The 17,827-nt window shown below is 36.6% G+C and overlaps 1 protein-coding gene across 1 annotated transcript in view; it reads right to left on the bottom strand.

The window, feature by feature from the left end:
* Positions 1–17,215, bottom strand: part of DNAH5 (dynein axonemal heavy chain 5) — a 119,677-nt gene extending 102,462 nt beyond the window's left edge. The window contains exons 1-11 of the mRNA XM_057428820.1: positions 17,057–17,215; positions 11,656–11,790; positions 11,252–11,336; positions 9,905–10,068; positions 8,091–8,312; positions 7,427–7,564; positions 6,651–6,827; positions 5,811–5,924; positions 3,355–3,462; positions 2,534–2,656; positions 790–1,005 (exon numbers count right to left, since the gene is read on the bottom strand). Of these exons, the coding sequence (XP_057284803.1) occupies positions 790–1,005; positions 2,534–2,656; positions 3,355–3,462; positions 5,811–5,924; positions 6,651–6,827; positions 7,427–7,564; positions 8,091–8,312; positions 9,905–10,068; positions 11,252–11,336; positions 11,656–11,790; positions 17,057–17,134 (1,560 nt within the window). The 5' untranslated portion in view covers positions 17,135–17,215. The remainder of the gene's footprint in view (positions 1–789; positions 1,006–2,533; positions 2,657–3,354; positions 3,463–5,810; positions 5,925–6,650; positions 6,828–7,426; positions 7,565–8,090; positions 8,313–9,904; positions 10,069–11,251; positions 11,337–11,655; positions 11,791–17,056) is intronic.
* Between the last annotated feature and the right edge of the window lie 612 nt (positions 17,216–17,827).

The following is a 17,827-nucleotide window of genomic DNA, read 5'->3' as shown; positions in this document are numbered from 1 at the left end:
GAAAAAGCCTAAACTTTAAGAGCTGTCCAGAGCAAACCAGCTAAGTCATTTCTCTTCTTCTCCCACCTTAAATATAGCCATCTGTGAAATACTTCTTTCTGACCTCATAAAACACAAAAGTGATGATTGTACTCTGGATTTAGAGTACAGATTTTAAGTAAATTTAATAATCTGTTTTGCTGGAATTAAGCTTGCTATTTCATAGAAACATAAAATGTTTTGGATTGGAAGGGACCTTGAAGGTCATCCAGTTCCAACTCCCCTGCCACGGGCAGGGACATATTTGCTTAATGAAAAAAAGTCAATCTGAGTGTCCAAGTTTTTTAGGGTTGTATTTAATTGGTATAGGTTTTTCAAATTACTTTTTTCAAGAAAACAAAATTATATTTGTTTGCATTTATGCAGCACAGAAATTGAACTGGGACTTATTTCGCCCCATACTGCAATTTTGGCCACAGTACACTTTCATAGCCAGCAAAATGTTCATAAAGACAGAAATGTTGCACTTCTCAGTTTTTCTCCTGGTCCTAACATAAAACCACTGCTCCAATTGCTCAAAGAAACAAGTAAAAGTAAACACAGACCTCCTTCACATGCCCACCTGCCCCTCTTCACTTTGTCTGCTCGCTTCCCCAGCAATCACACAGTTATGTCACTAAACACTAATTGGTAATTTTAGCACAACTTGGAGTTAGTTTTCCTCTTGGCAAACACATTTCTAATTTTCATAATTATTTGCTGTTTAAAGTTCAAGTCAGATGGACAGGATATCCAAAATTTACTGTGTACCTCATATTTTGTGATCATTCCTTCCAATCCCTCTATCTTAGACTCCTGTAGAACTGAGTAGGTTTTCACAGTATTGAAAATATCTATTATCTTTACTAGACGTCGATGAAAGGATTCAAATTTTCCAAAGATATACACTTCACTAAAAGCAAACTGTCTTTCAGCTTGATTTTGTTCCAATTTCTCTTTTACCTTGTGAAAACAATTCTGATACTCCTGAAAACAAAGAATTAATTAAAAAAAAAACAACAAAACAGAAAAAAAGAAGTTAAGCATATAATAAAGGGCACTATCTTTAGGTAGAACACTTTATGCAGGCAGATATTTTCCTATCTTGATAACAAGTAGAATTTTCATCAATAAATAGCCATGAGAACTATAAACTGGGTAGCAGGATTTGTCTGAAAACTAACCCAACAATACCATTACAGGATCATACATTTTATTAAATCAGTGAACTGCACATGTATGTATTTGTACATTCCATCCTTAGCTAGCGTGAAATTCAGTTTCCTCTATTTTACAGCAGGGCTTGGTATGTTTACTGAATATCCAAGATGACAACCCAGATTTCAGTTTCCAGAGACAGAAAATAATGATTGTGTGCTGAGCAGTTTTATTGAGTAATAGTATTTCAAATTTTCCAAAATCACTTTCCAGAACAAAACCCCTTCTAAAGTCATCAGCTTCCAGTTTTCATTCTGCATTCTTAGCTGGTCACAAACCCTGCTTCAAATATGTTAAAATTAAATTCTTCCTACACACAGTTTTCATAGTCAACAGATTTGCTTGAAATGGTTTCTTTCAAGAAAATAATCCTTAGATTACAATGTTCATTATTTCTTTATCAAGTATACATATGAATAACCCCACTTAGAAATACTAATAAAAAGGGCCCAGAATTTCCTAAATTTGTTAAGTGATTCAAATTTTAAGTTTTAATCTATTGATTTTCTGAAAGCTTTTGGAACTCACCGGACTGAAATAAACTAATCCTTCACCATATTTTAATGCAGCATTTACTATATGTTTATAGAAATACACAAATTTACTACTCACTGCTGATGCTAAGACATCATATAAATTTACACTAATTTGTACTAGAAGCATGCAAAATTTGCTTCTTCAGAAAGCACCAGGATAAAATTCTAATCTTCCAGTCACATATTATTAAAGAATCAAAAAGTAATAATAGAGAAAATCTAACAAGAACCTTCTGAAATCTACAGGGAAGTTATCAAAAAAAGGCAGAACTCGGTTCTTCAAAGTAACAGAGGGCAAGAGGCAATGGGCATAAATTGAAACAGAAGATATTCTGACTGGATGCAACCTTCAACAGCTGAATTCTCAGTTCACTGAATTGCCCTTTCTAAAGGTATAACTTATCCACATATCTCTGAAGTACTTTCAGCTCAGTAACTCACTCTGTTTTCATTTCTATCATATATCCATCTTCATCATGTAAGAAACTTTCTAAAGAAACTCAGGCATGACAATCCAAGTAATTCTCATATAAGCAGCATAGTTAAGTTAGGCTAACCATTGAAATCCTATTTCTGGAAGGTAAACAGACACTGGTCTAAATTCCCTGTTAGCCATAACATAAATGCCTCAGTTCCTAAGGGTATTTTCAGTTGCTCCTTTTTCAAACATTACAACATTGCTTCCTTGTATAAAATAAAGTTTTCCTAACCACATGCTGCTAAATCACCTTATATTGTTTTCCATGTGCTCTCCCACCTACCTGTTTAAGTTTAATGGCTGCTTGTAGCTTTTCCATAACACTCTCCTGGGGTTGATTCCAGATGGTGGCCGTATTGTTGTTTGTAATGTAAGATTTACATGCTGCAATCATCTGATTGGTCACCTGAAAACAATTTTCATCTTGTGAAAAGAATATTTCAAAATAAAGCAGAACTTGCCCTTCTTTCAGTCTCATCCCCTACCTTTGACTCCACTGGCTTAAAGCCTGCAAGATAGCAGTACCAAACAACCAGACACATAGTCTGTTCCCCTTGTAATACCAAGCCCCCAGACCATTATGCCATTAAAATGTTGTTGATTAACTATGCTCACCTTAAACCTAAACACTTTGAACCAACCCTGAAATGACACTGAGAACTACAAGGTCATAAGACTGAAAAGAAACACTTCTGAAAGCAAAGAGACTATGATCATTGAAGAATAGGTTGTCCTTCCAACTGCATTTCCTTCTTCATGCAAACCTAAGGAGGTTTAAGGGCTACAAAAAACAGTTCACCACAGGTAAAACTCATTGTAACAGAAAGCTCCTCAATCAATTCATGTCAGGGTTGAGAACAGCCCTGGATCTTCAAGAAGCCTGAAAAAATTCTTACAACTCCAAATTACAGACAATAATATAAATTGTAACTTTGAACTAGTTTTATCACTATTTCTGCTTCTTTAAACGTTCAAAAAGCATCATTAAATTGACCAAAAAGCTGCCTCTTCAATTACTTACTTCCTTTATGTATTCTCTCTCATACTCAAGCAACAACACACAGAAAAATCCCTGAAAGTTTCCTTTCATGCTGAAGCACCAACCTTCACAAACAGCGACGATATCTTTTCAGATGTGTTGTAATATTCAGAGATACTCTGAATCATTTTTACTGCATTTATGAGTCCTGGAATAGCATCCACCATGGACACCTGGAAAGAAATACAGAGTCTGAACTGTAGTACTTCTGTACTGAGTACTTCTGTTGCCATGCATTAGCTCAACATCTAATTAGAGAACACAGGAATATTACGAACATGGTCTCCTTAACATTTTTGCCTCTTTCCCTGGGCCTCTTCTACTTCACCCTCCAAGTTCTCCAGTTCAATTTTAGGTAAAAATTTTCACTAGTCTTGGTTGGAAATGCTCTGATATCAAGTGAAATTTGATAAAGACCAAACGTACCACTTATTTTCACCGAAAATTGCATGTCTGTACACTCTTTCACTAAACCTGATGTAAGCTTGTATATAAATAGATTCACAAAAAAATTACATTAAGCCTCATAGCACTCATTTGAAAAAAGGAACTACAGCCAACTTTCCTGTAGTAGTGGCATTTAGGTAATAAAAAAATTAATATAGTAGATGAAGTGTCTGGGAAGAGGTGATCTTCTAGGCCATTTTTGGGGTGCAGGTCTGCGGGTGCTGGAGAGAGAGGCAGCCCTTGTGAGGGGAGGCTGGTCCCAGCCGGCTCTAATGACCCCACCGCAGGACAGAGCTGAACCCCTCAGCCATGGGCAGGCGCTTCAGAGAAATCCTGGGTAAGGGGAGACCGCTACCCAGCAGCCAGGGCTGAGGGGATCCAGGTGAGAAACAGCCCTGTGAGCCCTGAGGGGCCCCAGGCCACAGCAGGGAAAAGTGTAGGACGAGGAGCCATACAGGCTGACTGCAGCCCCCCCAGTCCCCATCCCTTTGTGATGCTCTGAGGAAGAAGAAAAGAAGACAGGAGTTGTGGGGGGAAGTGGTGGGGAGATGTGGGTTTAATTTTTGTCTTTGTTTCTCACTACCTAAATCCATTTTAACTGTCAATAACTTGAGTTACTTTGTCTCAAGTCAAGTTTGTTTCATCCATGGTTATAATAGATAAGTGAACCCTATGTCTTTGAAAAAATCCATGAGCTTTTTCATGCTATGTTCTCCCCTCATCCTGTTGAGGAGTGGGAGAGAGTGCTTAACCCATAGCCAAGGTTGACCCACCACACCATTTTAATTCTCCAGTGCGCTATATGGTTTTCAGTAACTCCTGTGTACCAAAAAAATGCCTTTTGCTAAATACTTTGAAGAGAAGCATCATTTCAAGACCCCAGCAATCCTGTCTTCAGCCCATGAAGAGGCCAGACAAAGATTTTTGAGACAGGTCCTCCTCGCTTCTGAATTTCAAAGAAATGTCAGTTTTACTCTACTGACAAACTGCTTCTCAATATTTTACTGATAAATATCAGTAAGGAAAAGGTACACTCTCCATACCTCAATGGCTTCCCCCCATGCTCTCCTCAAAACTAAACTTCTCTGAAGATGGCACTACTTCCTCCTTGGTAAGAGTCATTATGGGGAAGCACAAAGCAGATCAAGTTGAACAGACCCTGCACAGTGCCAGTAGCAAGCATATTTAACTTCAACTGTGGTTTCTATGGGTATCATACCCAACCTTTCACCAGAGAGACTCAAATATCATACTGGAAAACACTGAAAGAATACACTGTTCTAATAGCGTGTATGTAGTAAGTGGAAACAAACAGAGCTGCAGCATGGTTGCCCAGAGCACTGTTTGGAAGCAATTTCACTTTGGGAAAAGTATGGAGAGAGAAAGAAAGGTATCTTGGATGATCAAAGCTTTGAATCTTCATAGATACTCTTCATGCATCTCTGACTATAAAGATGCATACATTCAGTTGAAAAACACGTTTTAATAAAAGCAATAATTTGCCACCTTCTTTAGCCTATAATGGACAGTAAGAATCCTTCCTCCTATCTTGTCCTTTAGGTTGGCTAGTTTTGTTTACTACTTGTTATGCTTGTAATGTCCTGTTACTATGTTACAAGAAGGTCCTTTATATTTACACCTGAACATTTGCATAACTGTATTTGTTTTCCTAACCCAAGTAGCTGAAAATTGCGTTATAGATGTTTGGCTAAGCATGACCTGGCCACCAACACAAAGACAAAAGCCCAGCCTTTGTCCTTAGCATAGCGCTAGGTTCACTTACACACACACACCGTTTTTTATTTCTTTTTAATCTCAAAAATTTCACTTCCTCCCATAGCACAGAATTCAGTCCCATCATCAGACCAAAAGCTGCATAGATACCACAGCAACAAAATAACAAGTACTTTATTTTGTAATCCCACCAGGCTACTTTCAACATAACTGAAAAAAAGTCAATCTGGAGACGCATACCACAAATGCTATGTATGTAATTTCCAAACTGATCCTGCAAAATACATTAATTTTAGTGGCCTCAAGAGATTTATGTTAAGAATTAAAAAGTTCTGCTTACAGGATCACTATTGTATAATGGGTCATAATATTTTTCCAGAGAATAGAGGTATTTCACATTATCTTTAGCTTCATTTGCTGCAACTGTGATGCGAATATCCAACGCTTGCCAGTTCTAAGAATAAAAAGTTGGGAAAGAAAAATAAACCCAAGCTGCTTTGTTATTAGTCTTTAACCACATTTGAAAGTACAGATCTATTACTTGAGAGTTACTTGTTTGCCCAAAATGAGGAACAAGTCATTTTTTTGCTTCAATTACTTGACTTTGAACATAGTTTAGACCACTCAGCTCAACAGATTACACCAGTAGCAGTGTCAAGACAAGCTGCTCTAAAATACACAGACATCACCTGTTAACTATTTTTGCTTGATGGACTGATAAACATTTGTCTTATGTCTTATTCACTTATTTTTCTATTTGTGGTTTTAACTTCATTGTGTCAATGTGAGAAGTTATGACCCCACAAGCAGTTTAGAGAGGCACTGTAAAAGCATGAGAAAGTGGTGGGGTTTTTCTTTTCATCAAATATCCAATTCATTAAATCAATGTCCGATTTAATAATCAACTTTTCAAAGATATATAAGTATTTATTTCTGTTGAACCATGTGGATGCAGAACATTATCAGCCTTTAGACAAAAGGGATTTTCAGTCTTCTCCAATAAATTATGATAGATTTAAATTTTATCTACTCAAGATGAGAAATAGGAAGAGACAAAGAAAGCAAAGGCAAAGATGCTTCGATATTTTCCCCAACAGCAATGCTACACACGTTGCCAAAATGAACTACAGTATACAGAGCATTTCTAGTCTTTGCATCCATCATAAGTCAAAATAGTAACCTTCAGCAGCTTGGATTTAGCAGCAGTGAGTACTCCAAGCACTGCCTTCACATCTGGGCTCTTCAGTTGGTCTGTAAGGTAGTTGAATTTTGACAATCTCTTTTTCCAATAATCAAGCTCTGCTCGTGGTCCAAGGTCATCAGCTTCTTTTCTCAACTGATCATTTTCTGCAAGAACCTTTTATCATAGAATAATATTATTGAATGATGCTAATATTTTTTATCTGCATGGATACTATGGATTAATTCATAATTTAACTTCCAGTATTAACCTCCCACAATAAATTACTCAACTCAGCCACCACCTCACATCAGAGGCCTCAATTTTGCATGGCTTTTCTACTTCTGGGTCAAAAAGGGAGTAGTATCTCAAGGGCACTGTTACAGAAAATTACATTTTCTGCAAATAACCTGCAAAGTATGTTTCAAAGTGAAATTTTGACCACTGAGAATAGTGTTCAGTGAATTATTGTGTTCCTTTTGTTTCATTAAATCCAATGAGAATTACTGTTTTCTACTTTAAGAATAGATGACTAGCAAAAACAGAGCCTAAGCTTCCAAAGACACTTATATGCTCTATTTACCAGTAGATGGAAAAATCTCTCAATAATATTCCCATGCAGAAGTAAAAGCACACAAAATGCAAACAATGCTTTAAAATACAGGGATTGATCACATCTAATTATATAGAAAGGTAGCTATACACCAACAGGATTAAATTCATCCTCTGTCAATATGCAGATGTTGTCGTATTTTACAATTTCTCAATATTATCACCTGCTCAATTTGTTTGGTCCATCCTTTCATGTAGACTTCTATTTTTTCAAGAGCATCTGCACTGTTAGCAACCACCAAGTAATCTGAAGGTCCTCTTAGAGTTTTCAGATCATATGTTTCACAATTCTTCAGATTGATCTAAAACACAGGTTAAAAGACCCTGAAACGCTGAAATGTTCATAACAAATAATCCAGGAGCATCAAAAAGTAACTGATTGCCCCACTTAATATTCCCACTTCAGCTTAAATTAAACTGGTTTGAGTCAGAACTGGACACTAGAATCTGGAGAATTCACCAGCCTAGCACCTTGTGCTGTCATGCTCTTTCCTTCACAAAGGCTGAGTAGAAATTAACTGTTAAAGCAACTAGTTGTCAGGCATTAATCATTCTTGATTTAAGAGTGGACACAGCCATTGGAGAGTCAAGTAATTAATAGCTCAAATGGTTAAAGGCACCAGAACAAACAAGAATAGAAGCACCTGCAGAATTATTTAAGCCACAGATCAACATGCAATTGATGACAACAAAAAAAAGGGTTGGTTTTGTCCAGTTTAACAAAAGCTATTTTTATAAGTATTCTACAACAGCAGTTAATTCAAGTGCTCCAGAGCAAGAGACATTCTTCAGCTAGCTCAATGTCTATTTGCCATGTGAATATACTACCTTTTCTAACAGAGTTTGCCGAGTTCCTGATAGCACACTAACAAATGCTTCAAGAGAATAAAGGAAGTTCTGCTTAACACTTGAAGCTAGTTGAGGTTCAACAAGTTCAACCCAGCTATGGTCCATAGTCTGTAAGGCTGGAATGAAGATTTCCAATATCAACTGCTCAACACTTTTTAGTAAGCCATCTCGACCTACGTTCATCACATTAAAATTTACTTCCTGTAAAAGAAACACAGTGCAAGTTAAAATAGAAAACAAAACTTTGCCATCATTGTATTTATTCCTGTCCTACTGCCTTGATTACTTCAAAAATTAAAAGGGCCCTTCAAACGCCACCAGCACAATTCTTGCTAACAGGGGCTGCAATATTTGCACATGGTCACAGTTTGTCATTCTGAGGAAACAAAGATCTGAAAACACTTCAAAATACAATGAGAGTATAAGAGACTGTTATTTATAAAGTTCAGCTTATATGGGTGAATAAAATTAGTCTGCCATTTCTAAAGCTATCAGAATTTTATTTTTTAATGTATTTGGATATATATGCCTATATAGGCAGAGATCAATGCATTTAAAAGGCTTAAATACCAGAGGAATTATGAACTATAGTTAAACCCAATTTGCAGTTGCCCAAAGATTTTGGTCCAAAAAGAATACCTTTATCCAGTTTGAGAGAGACATTCTGAAAATTACTCTTCTGACTTCTAAAGTAAATTACATTAATCTGCCAGCCATATTTTGCTTCATTAGAAGGTACCACATGATTTTTTTTCAGTAACATAATTTAACACCAGACAACTTGTATTCAAGTGTCACACATTAGATGCATCCTCACACATACCAGCTTTACTTTACAGCTTGTCTTTCCTAGCTTTAAGGTATCCTTTACTATCATCAAGGTCTATATCATTACTTGTGAAGAAGTCTGATTTACACATCTTTCATTTGCATATACCAGCTTGCAAGCACTATTAATAAGAAAAAAAACCTTCAAACATTAAATAGTATATAACTGGTTAAAACTCTAAGCCAGACCTTTCAAAATCACAAAAAAAAAAAAAATTAAGAAGTTAGCATAAAACTTTAAAGCATACATGTGTACAAATCATAATAACCTGATGACACCGGCTCACCCACCCTTTGCTCTTCTATTTCTTGCCTATCTGGGCAAAATACAGTTTTAAAGAGGTTTAAAGGGTTTGGTTTGTTTTTTTTCCCACCCTTAGAAGAGATGGGGAATGTTAAAACTTGCTGGTTTAGAGGTTGTACTTGAAAACCCCTATTTTAAAGCACATTGAAAGTTTTCCACAACACTCTGATAACTTACAGCTGTGGGATACCCCACATTTTACTCTGTTCTCATTACTGCAGCACTTGATCCAGCTTTGTTCACTTCAGATTGTCATAGATTTAAGGAGTATTTCACCAGTAAATACTTGTTTGTATATAATTTGCATGTACACTCTCAAAAACAAAGCCATTCTTGATTTTTTTTTTAATTGATTTGCTAGCACTTGTTGAGATTAAACAGTTTATTATTTAGGTATTGACTAATTACTCTGTTATTCTAGATTATTATAAATTTTCTTCCTTAGCATCATTTCTTCACAGCAATAATACAATTCAACCCTACATAATGTTGGAGTTTTTCCCTTCCCCTGCTGTTTTGCCTTGTGTTTCACATAGCCAAACTGTGTCCTTTTGCTCATTCCTGCGTGTCAAAGACTGTCATATCACATACTGAGAGCAAATACCCTAAGATGAAATTTAAACAAGATTATGTTCAGTGACCAGCAGTCACTGACTCTTACCTGGCGAATATTCTCAGCTGTGATGTGTTTAGAAAGACCACATCTAATGAAGAAAATGCATACACCAGTTAAAGCAACTTCTTTTCCTTCTGTCACAAACACTTTAGGTTTCTTTTTCTTTGTCAAATGAGAGGTCATTCCTGTTTCTGGAAGGCCAAATTGCTCTATAGATTCAAATTAAAGGAATATTTAAAACCCACTGATTATTTACTCAAATAAGAGTTTTCTAAACAAACAGTTCAGTCATCATTTGTGTATCTCTTGAGTCCCAGCCCCTGGGAACCACCCCATGGGACTACCCACTCACAGCATGCAGCATCCAGAGTCCTCACAGCACAGTAAGAACTATTTAATCTAACTTTCTAATTCTCACATCAAAAGCCTTTTATTTCTATTAACTTATTTCTTTTCTATTCCTTCTAAGCAAAAGTTCAGGATTGCTGAATATGCTGCTCCCACATTTAGGCTGTTGGGAACATTTGTAAAGAGTCAGCAAGTAGCAGCAGTGTCTTCAGTTGAGGTGGAAGGGAGGAGGGAATAAATATCTTAAATTGTGGTTTTCGACACGTTGCTTCTCTGATACTAGTTTTCTAATGTTCCTTTACAGTAGAATTGCATGCATACACATTTTAGTGAGACACTGCAACAACAGAAAGATCAAAAAGTGAATTGCTGACACCGACACCAGTAGTTAAAGGACAACATCCAAAACAATGCAAAAAGTGCCAGGTCCCTTACCCTTTCTTTTCTCAGGCATGTGACTATGTGCCCAGAGATCCCTATTTTTGGATCAGGTGACCACCCGTAAGTCCCCCTCCCCACCTTATAGGCTTTCCCCAGAGGTGTGATAACATGTGGGCACTGGGGAAGGAAACGGGATATGAGCAAAAGGGAATTCTGGGATAATGGCCCTACTACACATCCTGCAGGCCTCCTGGGGCCATTGGTAGCAGGACACCTGGATGAATGGTAAAGTGTGAAGAAATATGAAGAGGTTCTAGGAAAGACTGGTGGCATGACAGGGAGGGGCAGAGCACCTATCACTGCTCACCTCACATTAAAATCATCTTTTAACTGTTGAAAACCATTGTTCACCCCTCCAGACGAGATTTGCTGGGCTCACAAGGGAATTACTTGCTGCTGCATACAAGCAATATGTGGAAGTACACTGACAAGCTTCAGTAATTTTATCAATCCTCATTTCATGAACAAGGATTGGTGTCCCAATACAACCGAATTTGATCTGCCTTAAGCCTCAGCACATAAGAACTTTACTAGTTGCTTTTTTCCTTGCATACTTGCTCAGTACAGTGATTACATGCTGCTGGAGAACCCAAGTTTGTTTACCTGTACCCGTCGTCTCCACATCTTGATAGTAGAACATCAGATGACGCAGACCTCCAGGGGCCAGGAATTTGTCAATGCACTCTATCTGTTTGAGATAATATTGAGATTATGCATAGCATACGCACTATTAAAAGGGGTTTTTTGCATGAAATACAGTCACAGAACTTATTGTACTAACTATAACCACTGGAAAGCAAAATATCTAATCAATCTCAAAATCATCACAATAGGTTCTGAAAGTAAGGACACTTTTGTTCAACTTAATTACAAACTGCTGAGAAATATTTTTTTTAAGAGAAAACTAGAGTAATCTCAGACACAAAGTCTGATAAATATCTCACAGAGTATGATAATATCAGTTCTAAAGCACCCTATGAGCTTCACTATCAAATTCATCAGATTACCTGGTCACCATCAAGAATTTCATCTTCTACTTCTGCTTTGTCCAGGTTCCCAAAGCAGGCAATGGTGTCCAGTAAGTAGTCATGCCTGCCATCCAGCCTGGCACGTTTAGCCTCCCTTTCTTCCTTAAGCTTTTGCTGTTACAAAACACAAAGTGGACAATGAATAATTCGCAATCTATTTTGAAGATAAAAATAAAAATTCTAAAATTTCTTTTAAAAGGTAAAAATTATTACATTCCTCCATACTTATGGTTTATATTCCTAAGGCACACAAATGATTATTTTTATAAGCTACCCATTACAATGTTACAGTTGACTCCCTGGGTTCTATTTTCAGATTTAGCGCAAAATCTCTATTATCAGCCTTTTGCTCAATACTATTTGCTGAAAGCCTGGGGTGGGGGAGGGAGGAGAGAGAGGGAGCAGAGAGAGGGAGCAGAGGGAGGGAGCAGAGGTGTGCGGAATGCTGCACAAGAAGCTGCGCCAGCAGACCTGAAAGAGAGCATGAACATCCTGACCATCATCAGCGGCAGACCATGGGAGTCAAGAGGAGTCAAAGTTAGAACACCCAGATAATCTCTGAGAACTGTAGACATTGAAACAAAGAAGCTACTGAAGACAAAGATGTAATGTTGTAGCTGGGACTTTCCCGGGAGCTAATGAAAGTCTCCAATGTGGACTGAGGGGACAAAAGAATGTGTGTTTAAGGGAAAATGGAAAGTGATAACAGAGAAATGTGCTTATACATCCGCGAACAAATAAGTTGTTCAAGCAAAGGCATGTGAACAATAATGTGATTGGTTGAGAAAAGCGTATGATGTTGCAAAAGGTACTAAAAAGAAACTAGCAGATACTAACAATTACTAACTGCTAGGCAAGGGTCTATCAAAAGCCTATAAGCTCACTCAGTAAATGATTTCAGCTGCATCACAACTGGAGTCCATGCCTCAGTTGCCACAGAGAGGGAGAGGCATTTTATGTGTACAGCTCCATCATTCTGCAAGTTATCTTCAACACCCTAAGTACTTAGTCCCAGACTTTTAAGTCTGATCATGTATGATCATCAAGATAGGATTCGGACCCATCTTTGTTATTTGTGGAAGATATTGTAAGCTTTCTCTAATAAAGACAGATGCTGCTGGAGGGTACTGAGGTTTCATACCTTATCTCTTTGGTATAATGAGAAGTAAAACAAGCCACAAGCTTCAAGGTACACAAGTGTTTACAAATGTGCTTAACTATAGTTATTATACCACTCTTCAAGCAGTATGCCTACTCTACTAATTGAATTGAATTCCCATATGTGATACACATCATTACATCATAGACAAAATAGCCTTCTGGAATAGTTACTGGCATTGTTGTGCTTGTGGATTACAAGATTTAATATCATTTCATTTAAAAAAAAAATTTAGAATTATGTTTCATTGGTGGTAAATACAATCTTTATTTCCCCAGTGATTATGAAAAAAAAATCTAGTGACTGTTTAAAGTATGCACAAGTGATTTATCCACAAGCTTCTGCAGAGCCAATAGAACTTGCATAATACAGTTTACACCCTTATGTAAGCATCTTTCCTACTTTCTGGAGGAATTTTCAAATATTTGGTAAACTCATAATTACTAGCACACTTTCATAAATGCTGAATGCACTGGAAATGTTTTACCCTGTGGAAGACAAACACACACAGACACACCTGATGAATGCAGTAGCAGATTAATTTGTACATGTACTTCATGCTATTTTAGCTCTGTCGTTCCCTACAGCAGTCATCACTTTCCCAAAAGTGAAATGTCACCACAGGATTGGTCTTTCCTACATGTTCTCAAATCAGAAAATTTTCCCCCTAGTTAGGCACACAAAAAGCAACCATTTTAGGCTGAATCAGCTTCACACTAGATTATAACAGCAGAATCCTAAAAACTGTTGTTTCAGTAATTTGAGCACAACTGATGATGCATCTTTAACATAGAAAATACAACCAATACTCTGACAATTAGTTAGCTTCTACTTTATCTAGCAAAAAACCCTTTGTTTTACTTTAACTACAGAGAATACTTCTATATTCTGCTGTGTTTCCAGTATAGAACTTCAGATACATTGCTACACAAGGTATTCATCTTATGTTACCAGTTCCCAACTCCACCTATACAGATGGCCCTGTGATATGTTCATAGTCTCCATTTCTTCTACAAGTTGCTGTTTATGTAGGCTGAAATCATGAGCACCTTCTCAAACTGGGAAATCATGCTCCAACATTTGTTTCAGTTCTTTTAATGTTTCCAATCCTTTAATTGCAGTCTCTCAAGCTTTATAACAAATACAGTAGCTACTGTGTGTAGCTGCTCGCATAGCGTTATGCAATATTTTATGTCTAAGTCCCACAAGAGTTTGTTGTTAATATGTCACAAAACTGTAAAAATCTAGTTAACTTAAATTATTTTAATGAAGTCTACCTAGAGAATCCAAGGACTTTTTATCTCAATAGTAAAGGTATCGTTTTATGATTATTAAAGACATTAACTTGCATTTATCACATCATTTCTGAAAGGCATTTGCATTGTTCCAGTGGACACCCAATTGCTACAAGTTACATGCATGTTTTCCTTCATAGCTGCTACAATGCAAGTCAAGAACACATCCTGCCTGTCTTGCTTCTCTATTATTTTGATGATCTGCCATTTCTAAGAACTTCTCCCCAAATGAAGTGTTTCCCAGTCACAAACTCTCACTTTTCACTTGTTGCAGTCAGATGAAGACAATTCTGCCTCACTTTTAGGATTCAGTTGTCCCCCAAAAAGTAGAAGAAACCTAACTTAAATGCTTTCTATAGTATGTCATTAATTTAAATATTTGAAAACACTCAAACTAGACTGGAAGCTGATCAAAATATCAGTTTCCTTTTACATATCACTAAAAAAAAATAAATTTTTAAGATATTCTTTGCTTAAGATTAGGAATCTCAATGAATGACTTGTAAGAAAATGTTGAGCTTTCTACCTCTCATTCTTTCCCTCCCATCCATCTTTAAGGGTCAGATGTAAATAAGCAAAAGGCTCATGAAGGAACAAGTAGATTTCTGATCCACATTTGTTTCCTTTGTGATTTTTGTCCAGTGATGCATTTCAGGCCCTCAACCCTTTCATATCAACCAGACCTTCAGTGAAGGAATTCACCAACCTGTTCCAAAATTCAGTCTTTGGACTTCAAGACACTAACTTTAACTACCCCCCCATCATGCTTTAAACAAGCAATGTGGTCATGGCCTAGGAGTTTCTGTGTATTTGTATTTTACATCCTGCAGGATAAACTACAGAAGTACATATCCCCAGACAGCCTCTGTACACACACACAAAAAAAAAAAACAAAAAAAAACACAAAAAAGACAGGCAGTTTTATGTAATTTGAACAAACAATATTTAATAGAACACTGGAAGACTAAGATTTGAAGATGGAAGGATTGCTAAAGCACAAAAGCTATCATTTATGCAGGTAAGGGAAACGTTGATGGTAAATGCAGTGACATTTACATGCAAACCCTGAAAAGTATCAGCAACAATTCTGATCAAGGTCATAAAACAAAGACTCCTCATAATGACCCATGATTTTGGAAAATCCAGGTGGAACAGTAGTTGCAAAAGAAAACGCTTTCTCACTTAGATACATGGAAGGACTGTCCAAGTTTAAATTATACTGCTTTACCTCAGTTCTTGATATAAAGAAGAGCAACACCACCACATTTAGTTTTGGGTTTCTTTTCCGCCTCTTAGTTAGTTACAAAGGTATGAAAGGTCATCCTTTCATGCACAACAGATGTAAGCCCAAAGCTAAACTAATTAACTGAAAATTACTTTTGATGATTAATCTGGTTATAATAGGTAGCTTGGTTTATTTGTTCCATAAACCCTTAAAATTTCTAATACAAAAAAAAAATTAGCACAGAAAATTAGACATCTTCCCCTGAAGCTGAATAAAGGGAAGATTCCTAAAGCCCTTTTAACATACTCCTAAACCCATGGACATCACATCATCAATCTGAAACAACAAGTGGGGATTAAGTTATGTTTTGGTTGTTTGCTTGTTATTTTAAAAGTATTTTCTAACTATCACAAGAGTGTATAAGTATATATATTTAAGCAGAATGTAGTAAAATATCAGAAGTCAGAGGTGCTAGGGGTCCTCCCTTTAAAACAACAGACTTAGAAACCAAATATTGACTATTGCCAACTTCTCCATTACAGTGGGCAGTTGCTAATGTGTCTGCAGACATTCTAGAGTTAGCATGAATGTTTAGTATGCAAGTCATACCTGCACAAGTTAAAACTTGTTTCTGAGCACAGTTTATTCAGCAATGCTGCACTTGGCTGTCAGAATACCATGTATTACTGAATTTAGACACACTCAGATCAAAGCCTGGTGGATAAGCAATGCACTTGAACTTTATTGTGAAGTTCAATAGTAAAAGAGTCAAAAAGAGTACTTTACTGCTAATTTACTGTCTTACCCAAAATCTGTCTAATCAACATGGCATTCCTCTGTCTCTCCTTTAACTTTTCTCTCATTTTACTTTAATGTTTTATATTGCCTAAGTATTGCTCATTGATTTACCTGTAAAAGTAAACTGGAAAACATTTTATGCTTTCCAAGCACCCTGAGTTTTCAACAGACACACACCTTTTTATTCACTCTTCTCCAAAAAACAAATACCCTACAGAATTAGTGCAAGCCCCTTAGTGGCTTTTAAGTCTCAAACCTCAAGCACAGCTTTCCCATTTGTTATGACATTGCATTAACTCAGGAATAACTTGTTCAAATAACCAGCTTTTAAAATTAGCCTAAGGGTCTTAGTGGCTTCTATATTTTATTACCGTTTCTTAGTGCTACATAGTGTCCTCAAAACTCCATTCCCATTTTATAGTATGGGAAAAGTAAAGATAAATGAAAGTTTTCCTTGGTGGCAGAGGGAGGCCACCCCTGTTTTGTTGCAAGATCCAGCATCAAACTCTTTATTGCACTGGTCTAATGTTTGTGAAATTATACTATTACCAGACCAGTGCAATAATACGGACAAGATACAAGTACCAGTAGTCAAATGCATAAGTATCTCCAAATGCAAATCTATCTTTCAAAGTCTTGATTGATTCCTTATCAACTAACTTATAAGACCAGCTACACAAAAAAAACTATTTCTCGTGACAAATACCTGTCCCAAAATATGTTTTGCTTTAAAAGGCAAAGTTTATCCATTTTTATGTAATTAGAATGCTTTTTGAAACCAACATTACCCACTTAAACCATTTCAAAACAGTTTTTACACCCCCCCCCGCCCCTCATTTCACACCTTTATTCAAACTATGCAGTTACTACTCTCTACCTAGTCCAAAGTTCAGTTTTCCTTACCTTTATAACTCTGCCAATGCTCTGTTTCCAAAGATGCTTTCTTCCAGCTCTAAACATTGTACTATTTGATACAATCATTAAGTACTGTTTTTCAGCAATAAGCCTTAAACCATGGAGCAAGCTTCTCGTTTCATTATTTTGCTCTCTCCCTCCAACCTTTTGTTCTTATTTATTTCATTTCTCATCTGTAGGAACACCAAAATAACTCTAAGAAAACACAAGAAGGCCCTAAAAAGTCAACAACTATTGACTTTAGCTCTGTATTTAAAATTCAGCTCTAATGTGCATTTAAATTACTTGAAACCTAAATTGGACTCCCTTAGAAACTAAAGGTCTCTAAGCATCAGAGTTCACTGCCTGTAGATTAGGAGCTGAAAATTACTGCTACCAAGCACAGTGTTGTTAAGGTGATATTGTTTATATGCAAACACCACTCAATACAATCCATCATGTTGAAGGGCAACATAACCATTTGCAAAAATAAATTTTATAACTGCTTGTCTGATTTGTGTTTCGCCTTCTTAAGCAATCCTCCTGTCAATAGACATCTTTTTCCTTATCACACGACTGTTTAAATATATAGCAACAACAGTCAAGCAGCTTTCAGATAGCTTTTACCTACAGACTACTAAATTACCCAATTTTTCATTCATATTTTTATGCCAGCACACTTAGTCTCAGTTATTTTTCAGTTACACAATAGCTACTTAATTTTTATTTTTTTTTTCTCCAGCAAGGATTGTTGAGATTTTTCTTCTTAAAATAGCCTTA

The sequence above is a fragment of the Pezoporus wallicus genome, unplaced genomic scaffold, assembly GCF_028554395.1.
Source record: "Pezoporus wallicus isolate ANWC-B61680 ecotype Strahan unplaced genomic scaffold, APGP_CSIRO_Pwel_v1 contig_6658, whole genome shotgun sequence".
Classification (NCBI taxonomy): Eukaryota; Metazoa; Chordata; class Aves; order Psittaciformes; family Psittacidae; genus Pezoporus; species Pezoporus wallicus.
This window is presented reverse-complemented; position numbering and strand designations above follow the sequence as displayed.